The following is a 17,257-nucleotide window of genomic DNA, read 5'->3' as shown; positions in this document are numbered from 1 at the left end:
TGAGCTGGATTGGTAACTGCATTTTTTGACCACTTACAGATCGTAACTACAAGTAATTATAGCGCTATCGCTAATTCACATACTCTGCAGTTCACTAAGTAAGTCTTCTCAGTCTGCTCTGTCATCACCAGCCGTTGTTTGGTAACGGTTACCAACACCGTAGCTTCCTTAGCTTCCGTGTTGACGCCATTACGGGTCGGTGAGTGTCTTACAACTAAATAAGAACTTCTCTTCACTCAACTTAGCTGAACTCTGAGTCTGAGTCTTAGTCTGAGTCTTATGTTAGGACCGACGGTAAGTCGGCCAGTCTGTCTTCGCATAAAGCACCCATCTGGGGCTTACGATCAGATCTTTATTACTGTTTGACACTTACGGCCTTTTTTTTTTGTAGGCGCCCTCTCTGACGAGGGGACGGGTCTGTCTTTTGTATATGCTACTTATCCTTGCCAGCGCAGTCTTTCTCGGCTCCGAGTCCCTTGGTACTCGAGACCTTACATCACTGTCTCAAATTTGAGACTTCCCTTTTCGTCGCCTCCTACGACTCGCAGGGTCACGGTGGAGGTATTCGAACCCGCCTCCACACGAGTCAGTTGTACTAACTTCAATAACTGTCTGATTATAATATCTCAGCACGGATCACACAGAAAACTCGGTTTCAACAACTCTTACCTTGTTGCGTCACGCAACTGTCCCAAGGATCGCTAGAGGACACTGTTTTTCAGTTATTTAATTGGCGTGTGTTAGGGATATGTTGCCTAGCAACGGGCGTTGTTTACAGAGACATTACTTAGCAACTGCTCTGCATGCTACAATTTTGTAGATGTATACTATGCACATTTAACACGTGCAATTGGTATAGGAATTATAACTATGGACTATGAAGGCATATTTACTCAAACTAACGAGAAGTCCGAACTATACTGAATGAATAAACAGACAGTATCACAGGAATTCGTTGTTCCCCGTTATCAGACCTAAAAAAATGAAATATATGTAAATTAATTAATATATACGTAACGCGGTCAAACGTAGTGGGGTACTACACAAGAAGAACAAAATGGATCTTTTATTAAATCAGCCTAAAGTCAATTTAGACTTTTGTTTTATAACCGTGACTGTATTTTTGATGTCCGTGGTTTATTGTTGATTATGGACGTCTGAATATCTATTCACCCATCTTGTTTAATTAGCTCGAAAATTGTAAGACGCAGGGAGAAATAGTGAAGGATATGAAATAAGTACTCTGCCTTTCTCTAAGACTTCAAAATATTTTTGTCTGTGATGAATATGCAGCGAGATACGCACGAAACGTCTGTACATCTTCATGCAAATCGTTCATTTAACATGTCGCATATGAGCGAAAATTTAAATTACTGAACAATATTTCGTAAAATTATCCAGTTTCAAATTTCACGAAAATCTGTCCAGTAGTTCTCAGGTTATTTTCTGCGTATAGACGGACGGAGTAGCCGAACGCAAAAGCCTCTCCGTCGGGTTGCGGACGTGTCTAAAAATCTATTTTCTGTGAGTGTGAAACACTAGGCGGGACTGACGAAACTGCAGTTCCTAGTCTCACCTGAATGTTTATCTAGTGGTGCCATCTAGTCACGGCCCGTCGCTACACTGATCTACTCCGGCTTCTGGTCTACACCTGGACGCTCCTGTGCGCGGACCGCATATAAAACGCCGTATTTTTATTGTTGAGTGTTTGTATGTTGCGGACGTTACCTGACAACGGTCGATGTTCACATATTCACTGCTTAGCAACGGGTCTATACGCCACAATACGTTGCGCTGAGCATTGTGCAAGAAAGCTTTCTTCGGTATCATTGTTTGTCTTGTTCATGTTACACTTCGGGCATGAGAAGCGGAGCAATGGCTTATAAAGTATTGCGTGACTGCATTAAGGCTCCATCTGATAAACTTAATATGATCTTTCGTTAGATACTGTACAGCAACTTGCAAACACATTTCTCTCCGCTTTTAAATGAGCCAGAGTAGGGTCTACTAGAAAGCGTTAAAATCCTCAGCAACTAAGTGGCTGTCACAAACCTCGGAGTCTTGAGTTCGCAAAGAGGTTACATGAAAGCTATGTTCTCTGAGTGGGCTATTCTCACAGTTTAACAAAACAAAAGAACATAAAGGGAATAAGAGTAGAAATTTAGCTTTAAAACTGATAGCTGCCGACCACAGTGGCCGCGCGATTTAAGGCATGAAACGTCTTAGCCCGCTCGAACGCCGGGGTCATAGTTTCGAACCCCACTCGAGGCTCGGATGTCTGTGTGCGTTTATTCTGTGTTTGTGTTGTTCTGTGTGTAGGTAGCGGCCTTGTGACGGGCTGATCACTCGTCCAAGGAGTCCTACCGGCCGTGTATAGGATTATGAGACCGAAAAGAGAACGGTCAAGGTCCAAATGGATGTAGAGACATAGAGAAATAAGAGGCTGACTTCAACTAAGATATAAGAATTATTTTTCAATTATAATCCAAATTTAAACTACAAAATTAATACAAATTCATACTATTAAAAAAATCTTTATATGGTTTAAGAATATTATAAGCCACCGTGACAATAAAAAGAATTTTGCAAAAATATTATTGAAAGAAATTAATTACACAAAAGAAATAAATTTACAAATGATATATTACATGAATCACGCATGGACGAAAAGGAAGTGCATATACGCTTTTCGTTGGAACCCCTCAAAAGTTAACGGGGAATAAAATTTATTAAGTTAAGCCCTTCACACCCCTAAAATTGAACCACCCGATGGTTTCCTTAACAACAGGGTAATGAGCTAAAAATATTTGTTGTGTTGAATACAACAGTGTGGCGTACAGACCCTTTGCTAAGCTGTGACCCTTTAACAGCAGCCGTTGCTACGTAACGTCAGTAAAATTCACGCAACAATAGAAGAACTCTGTTCTCTGTGGTCTGCGCCGCGGTAAACACATCTCTGTCTCAAACAGTTCATGCACAACAATGGAATACCTGTGTTTTCTGCGTGGTCGGTGCGTAGAAGTATACGCGAGACGAGGTTTGGTGCTTAGTCAGTTGAGAATCAGTTCTGTATGGGAATCTGTGAAGAGAAAACTTGAGACGGAGGCAAAGGAATAGTCATTGTTGGAGCCGTTATCAGGAAACGTCTAATAACAGACTGCGAACACTAGAGCGCGTGCTCTAGTGAACTATAAAATGTGAAAATAGTGATAATGTTATAGTTATTTGTAGTTACGGCCTGTAATTTTTAATAAATCTATTCACCAATCCAAACCCTGTCTGTAGTCACTCAAAAACGACACAATATGTTTATAACTTGTAGAATTAAATCCATCTATAACATACCTTGAAGTTAAGAGCTTTCGCTTCTCTACTTGAGCATTTTGAATAATGGATCAGGCTCAAATCTCTTCCGGCGCTACGCATTCAAAAGTTTGTATCATATCGAGAGCTGGGATTTAGTCACGTGTTCCCTTCCGGTAATCCAGGAATATCTGGGGCAGCACAGCACAGACAAACCACTACAAATTCCTCGTTCAGTTCACTTTCAGAAACATACAACTGTAAAAAAATTAAAAAGAAACAAGTAAATAAAACAAGAGGGGGAAACAAATAGAAGAGACAACAAAATATGTTGAAAATAAAGGTTGTGGAGAAGAAAGAATCAGTAAATTATACATAACCTCACAAGTTAAACTCGTGTTCGGGAGAACCGGCTTAAGCAGTAAGGATTCTTAGTTGCAATCGGAAGGTACCCGCTTCGAATTTTGTCCAGGACTCCAATTAATGTGACTGAGGTATTTCGTGGTCTTCTTCAGTTACAAAGAAGACCATGGACAGTACATCTATTTCCACATCTTTTTAGATCCTCTGCTCAATATCCCGAAGTCACTCGACGCTATAGTGTTTCTGACAGTGTCCTTAAATGAAATTAAATAAACATAAAAATAAAGGCTTTATCCGGTATTATTATGCGGTGTCTTCCCTGGATGCAACATGTAATCAATGGAATGGCTGTTGAGTTTTAAGTGAGACGCAACTACATTCATGCAGTGGGAATTTAAACAGGAACAACCATTTTGTTTTAGTCACAAAGCAAAATGGGGTCATGGTAAGTGAACAGCGGTTGTGTGTGGTGCCACACTAAAGCTGTCCTCTTGCGGTAACTCACACCTTCGCTCTTGAATAGTGATGACATATGCCTTTGTGTCTGTCACATATGACACATGTCACGTTTATGTGACAGGTACTTTATCGTAAACATAGGGTTTATTATCAGAAATAATTAAATAGGTTTAATTTCAAACATGAAACGGGTTGTAAGATTTGAGGTTTTCACGGCTGTGACTATGAAGAATACCGTCTTCTGTGTTGTGGCGCCTTGTAGATTATGTGGACCGACGTTTCGGAAGAACGTATCGCCTACATCTTCATTGTATAAAAATCCGTGAGCAGGGAATCAGCCACCTGCTCACGCTGATTCCCTGCTCACGGATTTTTATACAATGAAGATGTAGGCGATACGTTCTTCCGAAACGTCGGTCCACATAATTTACACGGCACCACATCCCAGAAGACGGCATTCTTCAGGAAACTGGTTGGTTTGATGGTAAATAATCTCAACTTGTACTCTCTAAGTGCTTCATTCGAATCTCAGCTGACATACCGGCTGTTCTCACTGAACTACTTCATAGTTTTCCTCAGTTCCTCCATGAAAATGCCAGGGTATTTTGTCGGTTATGACACTTCCCTTTCCTTCAAAACTATTTTCAATTCATTATTCACCAATCGTACTATTAATCGACACTGTAGGCCAGACGTCGACAGCGTCATAAAATAAACAACAAAAGACTAAGATAGCTACTTCACTAAATGCCTTTTTCAGGGTAGAATTTCATCTTTGGTAATAATGACACAAAAGTGATGCATGTACAGTTTTCTGACGAAGGAACACGGGGTTAGGAAATTCAGGTTCTCATGATAGTGATTATGCAGAATTATATTTTCTAGGATGGGACGCCGTCCAGTCTGATGATACTTTACCGATAGAAGATCAAACCAACGAAGCAACCCGCACGAGACAAGCAGCAACGCTGTTAAATTCTTACTGGTTACTTGGTTTAATCTTCGATCCTGAAGATGGAGGCAATACGATCTTCAGAAACGTTGAAATCTTCTACTAGACTATACGGGATCACGTCCCGGAAGGTATTACCCTTCGTACAAGAGGTTAAAATACCCAAGGTTTGCGATACTCTGATTAATAGTGGGGATATCAAGTTTATTCAACCACACTTATGAATATAAGTTGTGATAGATTTAATTGTGATTAATATTATCATAACATATCTTGTTAATTGCATTACACTCCGACTGTATTATTGGTCCCCGTTGAACCGAAAACCAAACTCACGTTTTAATCTTGAATTATTTTTCTTCTCATACAAAAAAGTTAAATCACTGCTATTGCCACTTCAGAGGTCAATATGTCCCTCTCTTGACTTCCTCCAGTTACAATCACATTATAAAAACTTTTATTTGTTCCACACTCACAATTCTATTAACAGGGTGAATATCATCAGCTGGCTCATATCTTCAGAGTTTTTAAATTTTGTTTTAAGGCTCTGAACATTCCAATTTTCATACTGCGATCTCATGGTCTTCCACTACACGTTTTGTGACATGTGGGAATCGAATAGTGCCTTAAGGATTATGCCTAAATATTGATTCAGTATATTCCTTCGAAAAGTTTGTACCTAACTACCAGACCATAGAACGAGGAAATGCTATTCTTGCATAGTTTGTGTAACATAAATTCCCAGCACAAGTTAATAAATCTAAAATAATATTAAAAACTGATTCAGAATTAAAATTATATCAATCATTTATGGATATCCTGTACGTACTACATACGTATGTAGTCATATTGTAGCGGGAACTGAGGGCGGTGGGATAGCGTCGGCTGGCCTGCGCGCGCCTCTTGTCCTATCGGAAAATCAAGAACCCTCTTTTGGAATTTTCGGGAAACCGATCACATAACGAGGAAACTCGAATTCGTCAGCGAACATCCTCGAAACTTCTCTGCAAGTGCCGTGAGGAGGTTAGTAGGCCAGTATTCAGTTCGGTGCGGAGCAGAAGAGATGAACGGAATTCGGAGGGAGCGAGTGCAATGCGGTGACTGTGACTTTACTGTGAACACGAAACTTTATGTCACGCGCATGCGTCGGTACGGGTTGTGGGAGGGTAACTGCCCCAAATGTCGATAACTGTAACTATATTTTTTTTATTTATAGATCTATCATTATATGGTAAAATAGAGCACTGAAGTGGACCGTGTCAAATTTGATATGTTAAATACCAGAGACATGTCTGCGACCAATTGGATTCCTTTACTTATATGTGAAAAATAATTACAAAATAATATGATATGAAGGGTAATCACAATTATTTCAAACAAATAATTTATGGATATTAAGACTTAGCCTTGTCAAATAGAATTAGTAATTTTATCTACGTTCACTTATATGGAAAATAGGTGAAAATTAAGTCACTTTTTCAAATGAATTAATTAAGCAATTTGAAGACACAACTACATCGTTAAGCTAATATCTTAATAATTTTATAAATTTATCGTGAAAGTCTATATAATAAAATGAAGAAAAAATACAAAACTACGTAATTTAATTTTCCTCTCGTAAGAAACACCAGAAAGCGCTGGTTAGGCTATAGAACACATGCGAGGATCTTCAAAATAATAAATATTGGTCACATGACAAGTATAAAATGTTTCGTTACTATTTTAATTATGATTCTAAGCGGAATATACGTGTGAGGTACTCGATGTTCTATACTCATAGGACTACATTGGGTACCTCTCCTGAGAGAAGTGTTCAGACATCTCAATTTTCCAGAGTGGAAAAAGTTTTAAGTTGTCAAACCGCATACTAAGATTTGGTCCTCAGAAACGTTTTTATTAGCTACTTCTGATATAATACTGAAGCAAGATGCCGACAAGTTTACTGTTTAACCCATTAACTGTCTCACTGTTCAGAATCATTGCGGATAATCTACCTTATTTCAAAATTCACAACAATTATTGTAATAAAATACAAGTTTCTGGACTTTATAAATAATAAAGCTACTTTCATTATTAAAGCCCTTATACTGCACAAATTTTCTTACCATTTCAGAGCCTTAAAACTGAATCAAAACGGATTTCTCTTGATTCGTGTAAAACTTCCTTTAATGTCATAATAACATGTCACGTTTCTGCTGATGCGGGACGACAGTTCATTCTTCATGGCCTTCTGTTCTCTTCGTTGTGATACTTCCTGTTGCCATGGTTACCGCTCTCGCCTCAGCATCTGACCCGCAGAAGTCACCCAGCGCTCAGCAGGTGATGAGGTCATTGGATCATTCTGAGGGCCTTGCTCCGAATTATCCTGATTAGGTTGGCCTGGCGGTGCCGCTGGATGCGGTGTTCCAGGGGCAACATCTTTGGATGTCGTTGCAGATGACTCCTGAAAAAAGGAGTGCAACAATACAATATCAGTAATTGAGTGGCAATCATTTTCAATAACATAAGCATATTTTTTTATTGCTAGTGGGGTGGGACTAAGTCCCTTGTACTGCGGCCACTTCTGGACTATTGTACCAGCCCCAGACGATGGATGAGGGTGATTGTGGAGCAATTGGTGGAATGAAGATTTGCAGGGGAAACCGAAGTACTCGGAGAAAACCAGCCCCAGCGCCACTTTGTCCACCACAAATCCCACTTGACCAGACCCGGGATCGAACCCGGGCCGCCGCGGTGGGAAGCCAGCGACTAAGCTCTTGAGCTATGGCGCAGCCCAACATAAGAATAAGGGTACTCTGTAAACAAAACAGCGATTAATATTTGGACCCGCGTTATCTTTAGTAAACAATGCAGTGATAGTAGTTTAACGCTTGTCTTTATTAAAAAGTTAAAGGTAAAGGCAAAGTTGTCCCTGTGTTTAACTAATTAAGCACTATGCCTGAAGGCGTATGGTGGAGTGGATGTATAGATCCATATTTTCTTGACCTCGGCGCTAGTTCGAAATGAGTGGTCAGATTCGCGCCTATGCCGCTTTACCCCCGGAGAAAGGGTCCCAGTACCTATTGTATAGAGGATGGGTTGGTTCCAGAGCCAGCCTGGACGACGTGAAGATAAAATTCTCAACGCCAACAGTACTCGAGCTCCGATCCCTCAGTCGCTATCCTTGCTCCCTATCCCTGTCTTCAGTAAACAAAACTAATAACATTATAACGTCTGTAATCTCCATTAAGTAAAACTAACATTATTCTAATATATACAGTAGAACTTGGTTATAATGTCATCAAAGGGACCTAAAAATAGTGTCGTTATAAACGAATGTCGTTGTAACCGAAATGGGCACTTCCACAGTAGCCTTATGTTAGTCACGTAAAAATCTACCAAAAACCGAGTTAAAATGTTGCATTTTTTAGTGAAATACATAGTTAAGTACAGACTAACGTAACATTAACGTGGAATTGCCCAAATGTGTAATATCAAAGACATATTACAGCGCTTTTCACTGACAATACACACCGCACTAATACTGTATATTAAAGGTAGGCCTACTCACCAAATTACAGTAGATTACATCAATTGTTGTGCCTTACTGTACCTAGATACGAGTACAGTAATCAGTTATCTTCATCTGTTTCCTGTTACTTGCCCAATACACACTTTCTAAATTACGTTCAATGTCCATATCAGAGAAATTCAGGAATGAAAATGACGTTACATACGAGGTTGATGCATTTGTGCATGTCGTACTAAGCAAGGTATAAAAACAGTTGCTTTATGAGGAATTAGTTCGTACCATTGAATATTTGACGCAATAGACAAGGTGTCGCAGAAACCGATGTTGCTATAACCAAGTTTTACTCTCTATATAATGTTAGGTAAAAAGAACATTATTGCAAACTTTGATCACTTTATGTAAACAAAACTGCAAATTGGATGTGAGTGGCGAGTCAGTGCACAGAACAGTGAGACCGTTCAGATGCGTAGCGAGTTCAGTAAACAAAACTGTGATCGTATTCCAGTGCCTGCCATGTTCTTCTGTACACAGAGCACTGATCGAATTTGAAAGCGTATCGATTTCAATAAGCAAAACAAATTTTAGCAGTTCAGCGTTTGTAATGTTCAGTAAACAATACATGCATATGCACCAACAGGTGTTCAGGACTGACTGCATCTTACTCTGTTCCGTTTACAGCGTTCAGGTTAAGATTGGCAGCATTTACGAATAGATACGGAGTTCTAGTTTCCGCTGAGAATACTTTAATTTTCTCGACATAACTGTGCCTAACTTCCGGACAGAGAGCCTTCCCTTCTCAGTTGGCACGTAGTTTTCCTTCTTATTAACGTGTACAATTCAGATAACACGCGAAGTGTCGTTTATTATCATCTTAATGTCGCATCACAAAACTGACAAGGGCTTTGTTATCTGCAGATATGTCACTAGCAGACCGACGTACTTAAATTAAGCTGTCTACAAAATTGTTAAGTTAATCATAGGGTTCTGAAAACAGGAACGAAAGATAAATAAACAAAGACGGAATAAGGAAATGAGGAGCAGAAGGCATGAAGCAGAAAATGAAGGAAAGGAAAATTAAACTAACTTACGGTATTCTAATATTCGATGCCGTACATTTTGGTAGACGAGTAACAAATTGACGAAGGCGCCTTTTGTCATCGAATTTAGGGTAGATAAATCTATCCAAGAAGACCTTAATATTAACATTAACCTCCGTAAAAACACCGGAAATTTAAAGAAAGGAAGAGACACGAACAAGAAAGAAACAAAAGAGAAATGAGGGAAGATGAAATCAAAGATCACAGTTCGTAATTTTGACTATGTTAATAAAATATTTTCTTCTATTTGGATCATTTTGCCACCAAATAACATGCAATTCACAGTGGGTTCTGGGGTTNTACATCATCAAGAAAGACTTTACTGGCGAGTGCAAGTAGGAAATTACAGGGCTGGACTAGAAAGTAGGCGGTTATTTCTTCCCAGAACTTGTTTTATTTAATGCCAAACTTTCAGCTGTCCATCTATATAAGGCTGAATGTTAAGTTGGTCACTCAAAAATGACAGAGAATTGAAGGAAATAGTCCTATTCTATTTTGAGATATTCTTTGGATATTTGTCTGGAGAGACTGAAGAAAAACAGGAGGATGCTTTATTGGGGTAACAGGCTTCCAGTCCAAGATTTTGACCCTTGGGTCTCCGAATAGGAACAAGGACAACTAGTCACTGAACCACACTTTCCGTGATTCCCATAACAGTTGATGGGACAGCTGTATCGCTATATTTACTGCACTGAAACATGTGCTGCACGAAATTAGCTTGCCTTCAGACTGCTCGGAACATGCAATTACATTAAAATCATCTCATAACTAGGCGTAGAATGATTATGTAGTATTACAGAAAATCAATATGACAGCTTGAAAAATAGATGCCAATCAAAACAGGAGGGAAGAATTTGGAAAAGAGAGTTGTCAGAGAACCTTGACTCTTTTTCAAACAAGTTACCGGCTTCACTGTTTGCAGTACAAACCTGTTCCGGTTCATTTTCTTCATTTCAGTGGAAACGTCTTCAGCCGAATGGAAGTGTTATAGTTAAATATTAAGGAAGAAGGGAAAAGTGTACGTGAAATCATAAATAAGAATTGTAGTTAGATAAAAAGCTACACAGGAAAGGACACAAAAAGTTTGAATTGAACGGAAAAGAAGAAGAAGAAAGAAAAATAAATGGCAAAGGATGTAGCGCTCCTAGTGGTAGATAAATCAGGTTAAGTGCTTCGTGGCCCCTTAGGGTACAGGACAGATAAACAAGGCGAGAAAATGCCCGGCATAGCTCTGCAGTGCAAGACAAATAGCGACAAGAGCACAAAGAGGAGGAAGAGAGATGAAGAGATGGCAGTAACAAGCGGGAAAGAGCAAGGAGCACGTGTGCAGCAACTCAAGCCTTGCGTGTTCTGCCGACAACACCAGGAATCGAGAGCCTACATTCTGGAATTTGTGATGCAGAGAAACTTAGCGTTGCATGTTCAGACTTCCATTGGCTTTCAAGGAAATTCGCTGTGGTCGGTGGGTCGGTTAGAGGGCCAGGTCATCGGAGAGTGACCCAACCAGTCAGTCGGACAGATATCGCTCCAGTGGGATAGTGACCAAGGTAGTCGGGCAGAAACCAAACCAGACAGACGGAAACCAAGCCAGTGAGACAGAAATCAAGCTATCCAGACAGAAACTAAACCAGTAGAACGTAATCAAGTCAGCCAGATGAAAAGCAGGTCAATCGGACAGACACCAAGCCAGACAGAAACCAAACCGGTCAGACAGAAACCAAGCCAATGGGACAGAAATTAAGCCAATCAGACGAAAACCAAACAGTCGGTTAGATACCAAGCCAGTAAAGCAGAAACCAAGCGAGATGAAAATCACAGTCAAACAAAAGCAAAAAGACAGGAACCAGCCAGACAGAAACTAAGCCAGTCATAAAGTTACTAAGCTAAACATTTAATGATCCAGTCAGACAACAGAGATTCAGTCAGACATCGGACCTAACCAGCCAGTGAGCCAACATTGTCAAGAAGTTGGTCAATCGAGCAATCACTTGATCATTCCTTCATTCTTTCAATTAGTCAGCCACTCCGACATTCAGTCATTATATTAGTTCTACAATAAGTAAAATCCCTTACTAATATAAATCAAGTGACAACAATTCAGTAGGCAGGCAGAGACACGTGAAGCAATGGAATGAGTTCAAACATTCGAAATCGAAATCTTAATCTTTATTTCTCAAATCCTTCGCGTTGTTTTAGTGACACCGAGAATTAATTAATATTGAATATTAACTGTGAATTATCGGTACTTAGTGGGCTTCAACACCAAAACTTAGAAAGATAAAGGCTCAGAAGTCTCAGAATTTGAAAATACGAAGTCAATAATCAAAGACAGGAAGAAATAAAAAGAGATGAAACAGAACACGGAAAAATGTGTTTTTCTTTTTAAGATGTGACAACCCTGTTGTTATACACTCGACCGTTTCGTTTCAGCTTATGTTTGTTGACACAGAGCGCAATATCGCTTAATTCCTCTCTGACGAAGTTGCGCCGGGGAGAGCCCCTGTTGTCTGAGGGAGCAGTTCGGACCCCCTATGTTTGTCTTCCATAAAATTAAACGTCGGTCTTTGTTTGGAGTGGAGGACCAAGTTCATTTCTGCTACAAGGAAACTCTTGGGACTGAAAGGAGGGACGAAAAGCGCGCTGCAAGTCTGCACACGACAAAGTGAACAACTGAACAACAAATTAAATCCTCGACTGAAGAAGCAGACTAGCTGCCGGTAACGGTTCAGACTCGCATTCGACAGATATCTGTTCGACTCTCGGTCGGATGCCGGGGAAAGTCATATTATAGTACCTTAAAATATGCCACGGTCACTTCCTTGCAAATCACCGTTAACTCAATCTTCCTACAGTTCGACATTATGCAGCTTGGCTACTGACAGCGTCGGAAAGCAATCCCTCACTACCTGATTGATTAATTAATTAAGCAACAAGTTTACACATTCCTATAATCAGGAACTTTCTTAAAAAGTCCAAACCTCGAAACTAGATGGAGATGAGTGATGAGACTGACGCCCCGGCAGCTTTAACCCAGGAGAAAGAGCCCCCAGTAGCCATTGGATAGGTGATTGGTTGGGACCAGGAGCCAGTCTAGACGTTGTTGTATACAGAATAATCATTTACTCCTGCCCGGCATTGAACCCCGGCCTTCCAGCCCATAATAAGTGATGATCACATTAACAAATTCATTTAAATACTAAAGCATTCTGACGATAGTGTATTACAGGCGGAGTTAATAATCTTCTGGGAAGTGGATCTGCTTCCATCATCAGGTGAAAAAGTTCAGTAATCATCTCTCTCTAACGGACCACACTCAGAAGGTCATTTCCCATGCACTGACCAATCACATTGCAATAGTAGTTTCCGCTTGTATCGATATATCCTTCTGAAGATGGTCTCTCGGACCGAAACATGTCAAGGATGAAAGATTAAAAAGGAGAAACAACCTATATCAGTCTCACTGGAAGGACTTGATATTGCTAGGCTGGCGGACCAGGATGAACCAGATCAAATTTATTATTAATATTATGAGCTGGGCTATCGCGTCGAGGGGTCGGAGTTTGAGTCCCAGTAGGGGCGAGATTTTCTCTTCTTCACGTAGTCCAAATTGGTTCTGGGACCCACTTAGACTTCTATCGAATGATTACTAGGGGATCTTTCCCAGGGGTTAAAGCGGCCGGGGCGTGAAGATGACCACTCGTCTCTAATGCCGAAGTCAGGAATACGCGAATTGGTACATCCATCCATCCATGCGCCTTCAGGATGTAATGTTTAATTGGTTAAGTACAGGGAAAACGTTATCTTAACCTTATTTTTAAGTCTTTCTGAATCACCTTGTAGTATCGGAACCGTGCGTAGTGTCTCTGAAATTCTCTCAAATTACATTAGACAACGACATGAGGGAAATGCTTTCATCAGTGAGCATATTTGAATGCTTTCTTTCGCGTTCCCTTCATTTCTGTTACTACTCGTGACGTGTTTCTCCCGCCTGACACAAATTCAATCAACCGAAAATAATAGCCACTCGCAACTTTGTTTCTCTATTGGTTATCGAGGGCGGTGCTGCCGCCCTAGCGTGTCTGTGCAGCGCTACACCCTTCCTGGCATTTCATAATGATACCTGAATTATCTGACACACTTGAGAAGAGAGAATAGCCTGAGGGTGAATATATTTCTCACGTGAAACTCCTTCTGGTGTCTCAAAGTGGGAAACACAGTTCACATCCACTAGGAAATATGAACAGATTTGAAAGTATGGTTCTTTTGGGGTGGAGAGATGAAGAAAATTAATGTTAATATTCAGTGCCACTAAGCCTAAAACGGCCGGTCACAGTGGCCGCGCGGTCAAAGACATAAAATATCTCCGCTCGCTCGAAACTTTTATCCACCCACCTATTCGGATCGAATTTTGTATCCCATTACAACGCATGTAGCTGAATCAGCGTCGTTCCTTCTCGCAGTTTTTGTGATATATCTATTTATCTATGACTCTAAAGTTGGCTTCGTTGGGCCTTGGCCGCTTTTTAAGGTTCTTAATCCTATACGCAGTCTGTAAGACTCCTTGGACGTGGGATCAGCCCGTCGCAAGGCCGTTTCCTACACACAGAACAAGATAAACTCAAAATAAATGCACACACATACACCCATGCTTCGAGTGAGATTCGAACCCACGGTCCAAGTGTCCGAGAGCGAAGACGGTTCATGCCTCAAACTGCGCAGCCACTGTGACCGGCAATTGCTTTCACTATCCTCTGCTTAAAACTTCTTTGAGGGTGCGTCATCATCAGACTGTGACTAGATCGTTGCGTCACCTTTAGAAAGTTAAAGTACTCTATTCTAAACATACTCGTAGAACGGAAACGCAAATCAGGACACAGGAAATCTCTTGAACGTTTGGGACCTACCGTAAATTTGCTTATTCATGGCATGAGGTACCGCCAAATGTGTTTTTAAACAAACAATACCAGAACTGTTGTTGTTACTGTGTTCAGCCTTCCTACGGTTAATACTAGTTACCATGTTTATCGCATTACTCTAATGGCGCTAGTGTCTCTTCCACCTCACAAGTTTGTTCAACTGCCACGTTGCTATTATCATGTGTAGTAAATTAGTAATTACGAATATTGAACGACCTCAAGTGGCATAACGTTCGTACCAAAATTTGTTAATATCCATTCAGCGGTTCTCACTGGAACATGCTGATGGCCGGACATTCGGGGAGACATGACCAACGTTACACACTTCCTTATGTTTGCATGTTGTGCAAAGAGTGCATAATAACTTAATAATAAATCAATGAGAAGAGAATATTTGTGAGTGGAGTAACTATTGTATGCTGGACGGCAGCAATAACGCAATGTGTCACACGATACAGCACAGCGGAGATAAAGTTGGCGAGATTTATACGGGATTAAGTCCATTAACCGGTACGGGTCTATCGCGTCTACTGTGCAATCGATACAGGTGCGGGACTTCCCAGTACATAACCAAACACTGGGATCATTAAACCTCGACTTTCGTAGAGAATATAAATAAACCACACGACATATCACAGGAACTGTGTATAATAACAGTAACAATAACTTATAGGAAAAATTATGAGCCCAAATTTCTACAAACCTTTATACCTCTGTATAGTCAAACGTAATGATGCTGCGTGACATTATGGCAAAACAGTGCACCGACAGAGTGCTGTACGTACTGGTTGCAGATAGTCATAAATATGCCGATAAATGGGTCTGCCAACAATGGCCTATGCCATTTCATGAAAAATGCTTGCTTAGAAATGTTTCTTTAAACCTGTGCTGTTCATTCTCTTAATACAGACGGTTTCACTGTTGCTGTCAGTACAGCTTGATAGAGTGACTGGCAGAAATGGTAGCAAACCTTCCGCTTGAGTGGACAGTGCTCGCATCTGGGAGATCTGGTGCTCGAGACTCAGATGGGGAATCTAGACTGTGATGATGTCCGGTGAGGGATGAGGATTATGTCAAATGGAGGGCACTGGTAATAACCATTTAAAGGCCTATGGTTACTATATGTACCACCTGTTTTAACACACCAAAACTCAGTATTCTGCCCACAGAGTGTGTCTGTGTGTTCCGTACGGTTCTCACAGCAAACAGCGACTGTTTCCCTAAACAGCATTAACCGGTTGGGCTTTGTAGCGGAGACGTAATGTTTCCTGTGAGGTACGAACTGAGTCCTTTTATATTATTTAGAAGAAATTGAGTCTTTAAGGCCCCTGTCGAGGCGGGGTCGAATACCTCCACCGTGTCCCTGCGAGTCGTAGGAGGCGACGAAAAGGGAAGTCTCAAGTTTGAGACAGTAATATATGGTCTTGAGTACCAAGGGTCTCGGAACCGAGAATGAACGCTGGCATATACAGCATATACAAAAGACAGATCCGTCCTCTCGTCAGAGAGGGCGCCCACAAGAAACAAGACAGTAACTGTCAAACAGTAATAAATATCTGCTCGCAAGCTCCAGATGTGTGCTTTGTGCCAAGACAGACTGGCCGACTGATAGGCGGTCGTAAAATGAGACTCAGACTCGGTCTTTAAAGGGTTAACCGTGCTTCAACTGTAAGAAGCTATAGAGATCAACGAAAGAAACAACATCTTTATGGGTCGAATTCATCTGATACGAACAATACGCCGACAATTTTAATCAGGACAATTGCAATCGATTTTTATTAACAATCTACAATTCACGATCCGTATTCATATTACTTTAGCAAGGATTGTTAATTTTAATTGGACCTTTGAAATCAAGTTAATATTTTCCCAGCAGTTTCGTTCATAATTTATTTCTCCACTCTCCCTCCATTCTTTCAGATTTCACTGCCTCCTTGTTATTATACCTACCAACGTCTTCATACATTTTGCTCCCTCGAGCCCTTTCCATTTATTCTAACCTCAATTTTATCATCTTAGTGCTCCTGCGAATTTTCTTTAAAATTCCCCTCCCTCTTTCGGCGTGTTGTGTAAATTCCATTTACTTACTAGCTTTAATAATAAGGTAGATCCATGTCTTGTCCTCTCTCTTTCCCGTTCTCTCCTCCTACTCCTTCGTCTTCTAATGTTTCGGTTTGTTTCTACGTTCTTTTGTTCATTTTATTCCCCCTGGGAAGTGAGCTTGGAACTTTGTAATGTAAGAGTTTCCGTTGAGGCTCGCTAGATGGAAGCACAAACTGCGAGTGTAATAGAAGCGGAAGAGTGGGAAGAGAGCCATGTGTTTTTAATGAAAAGCTTCAGTATTAAGATGGACTACTGCATGTATTTCGAGAGAAAATTGGCCTTCATCTTCTGTTGCCGATTTTCCTGAAATTTAAACAGTGTAAAAAGAATTACAAAGTAATGATTGTGGTTTGTTTTTAAAGTTTCATTGAGCACTGGTAAACATATTTACCACTTTCACGTTAAAGGTCTCGGTATGCCCACGGTAAATGTTGAATTTCAGTTGTTTCTTGTAATAAACAATGAAAATTTACGTGGACATCGTTAGAATAAGTGCATAAGCGTAGGATGTATTTTCCAGGAGGTAAGAACCAAAATCTTATAAAATATTCAA

General features: G+C 40.5%; 1 protein-coding gene across 1 annotated transcript in view; it reads right to left on the bottom strand.

Moving 5' to 3' along the window:
* Positions 1-5,448: 5,448 nt before the first annotated feature.
* The window catches only part of LOC111866035 (xylanolytic transcriptional activator xlnR-like), a 38,759-nt gene continuing 26,950 nt past the window's right edge, over positions 5,449-17,257 (bottom strand). Inside the window, exon 2 of the mRNA XM_023854544.2 lies at positions 5,449-7,520. Coding sequence (XP_023710312.1) covers positions 7,344-7,520 — 177 coding nt within the window. The 3' untranslated portion in view covers positions 5,449-7,343. The remainder of the gene's footprint in view (positions 7,521-17,257) is intronic.

This window comes from Cryptotermes secundus, unplaced genomic scaffold (assembly GCF_002891405.2).
Source record: "Cryptotermes secundus unplaced genomic scaffold, Csec_1.0 scaffold163, whole genome shotgun sequence".
Classification (NCBI taxonomy): Eukaryota; Metazoa; Arthropoda; class Insecta; order Blattodea; family Kalotermitidae; genus Cryptotermes; species Cryptotermes secundus.
This window is presented reverse-complemented; position numbering and strand designations above follow the sequence as displayed.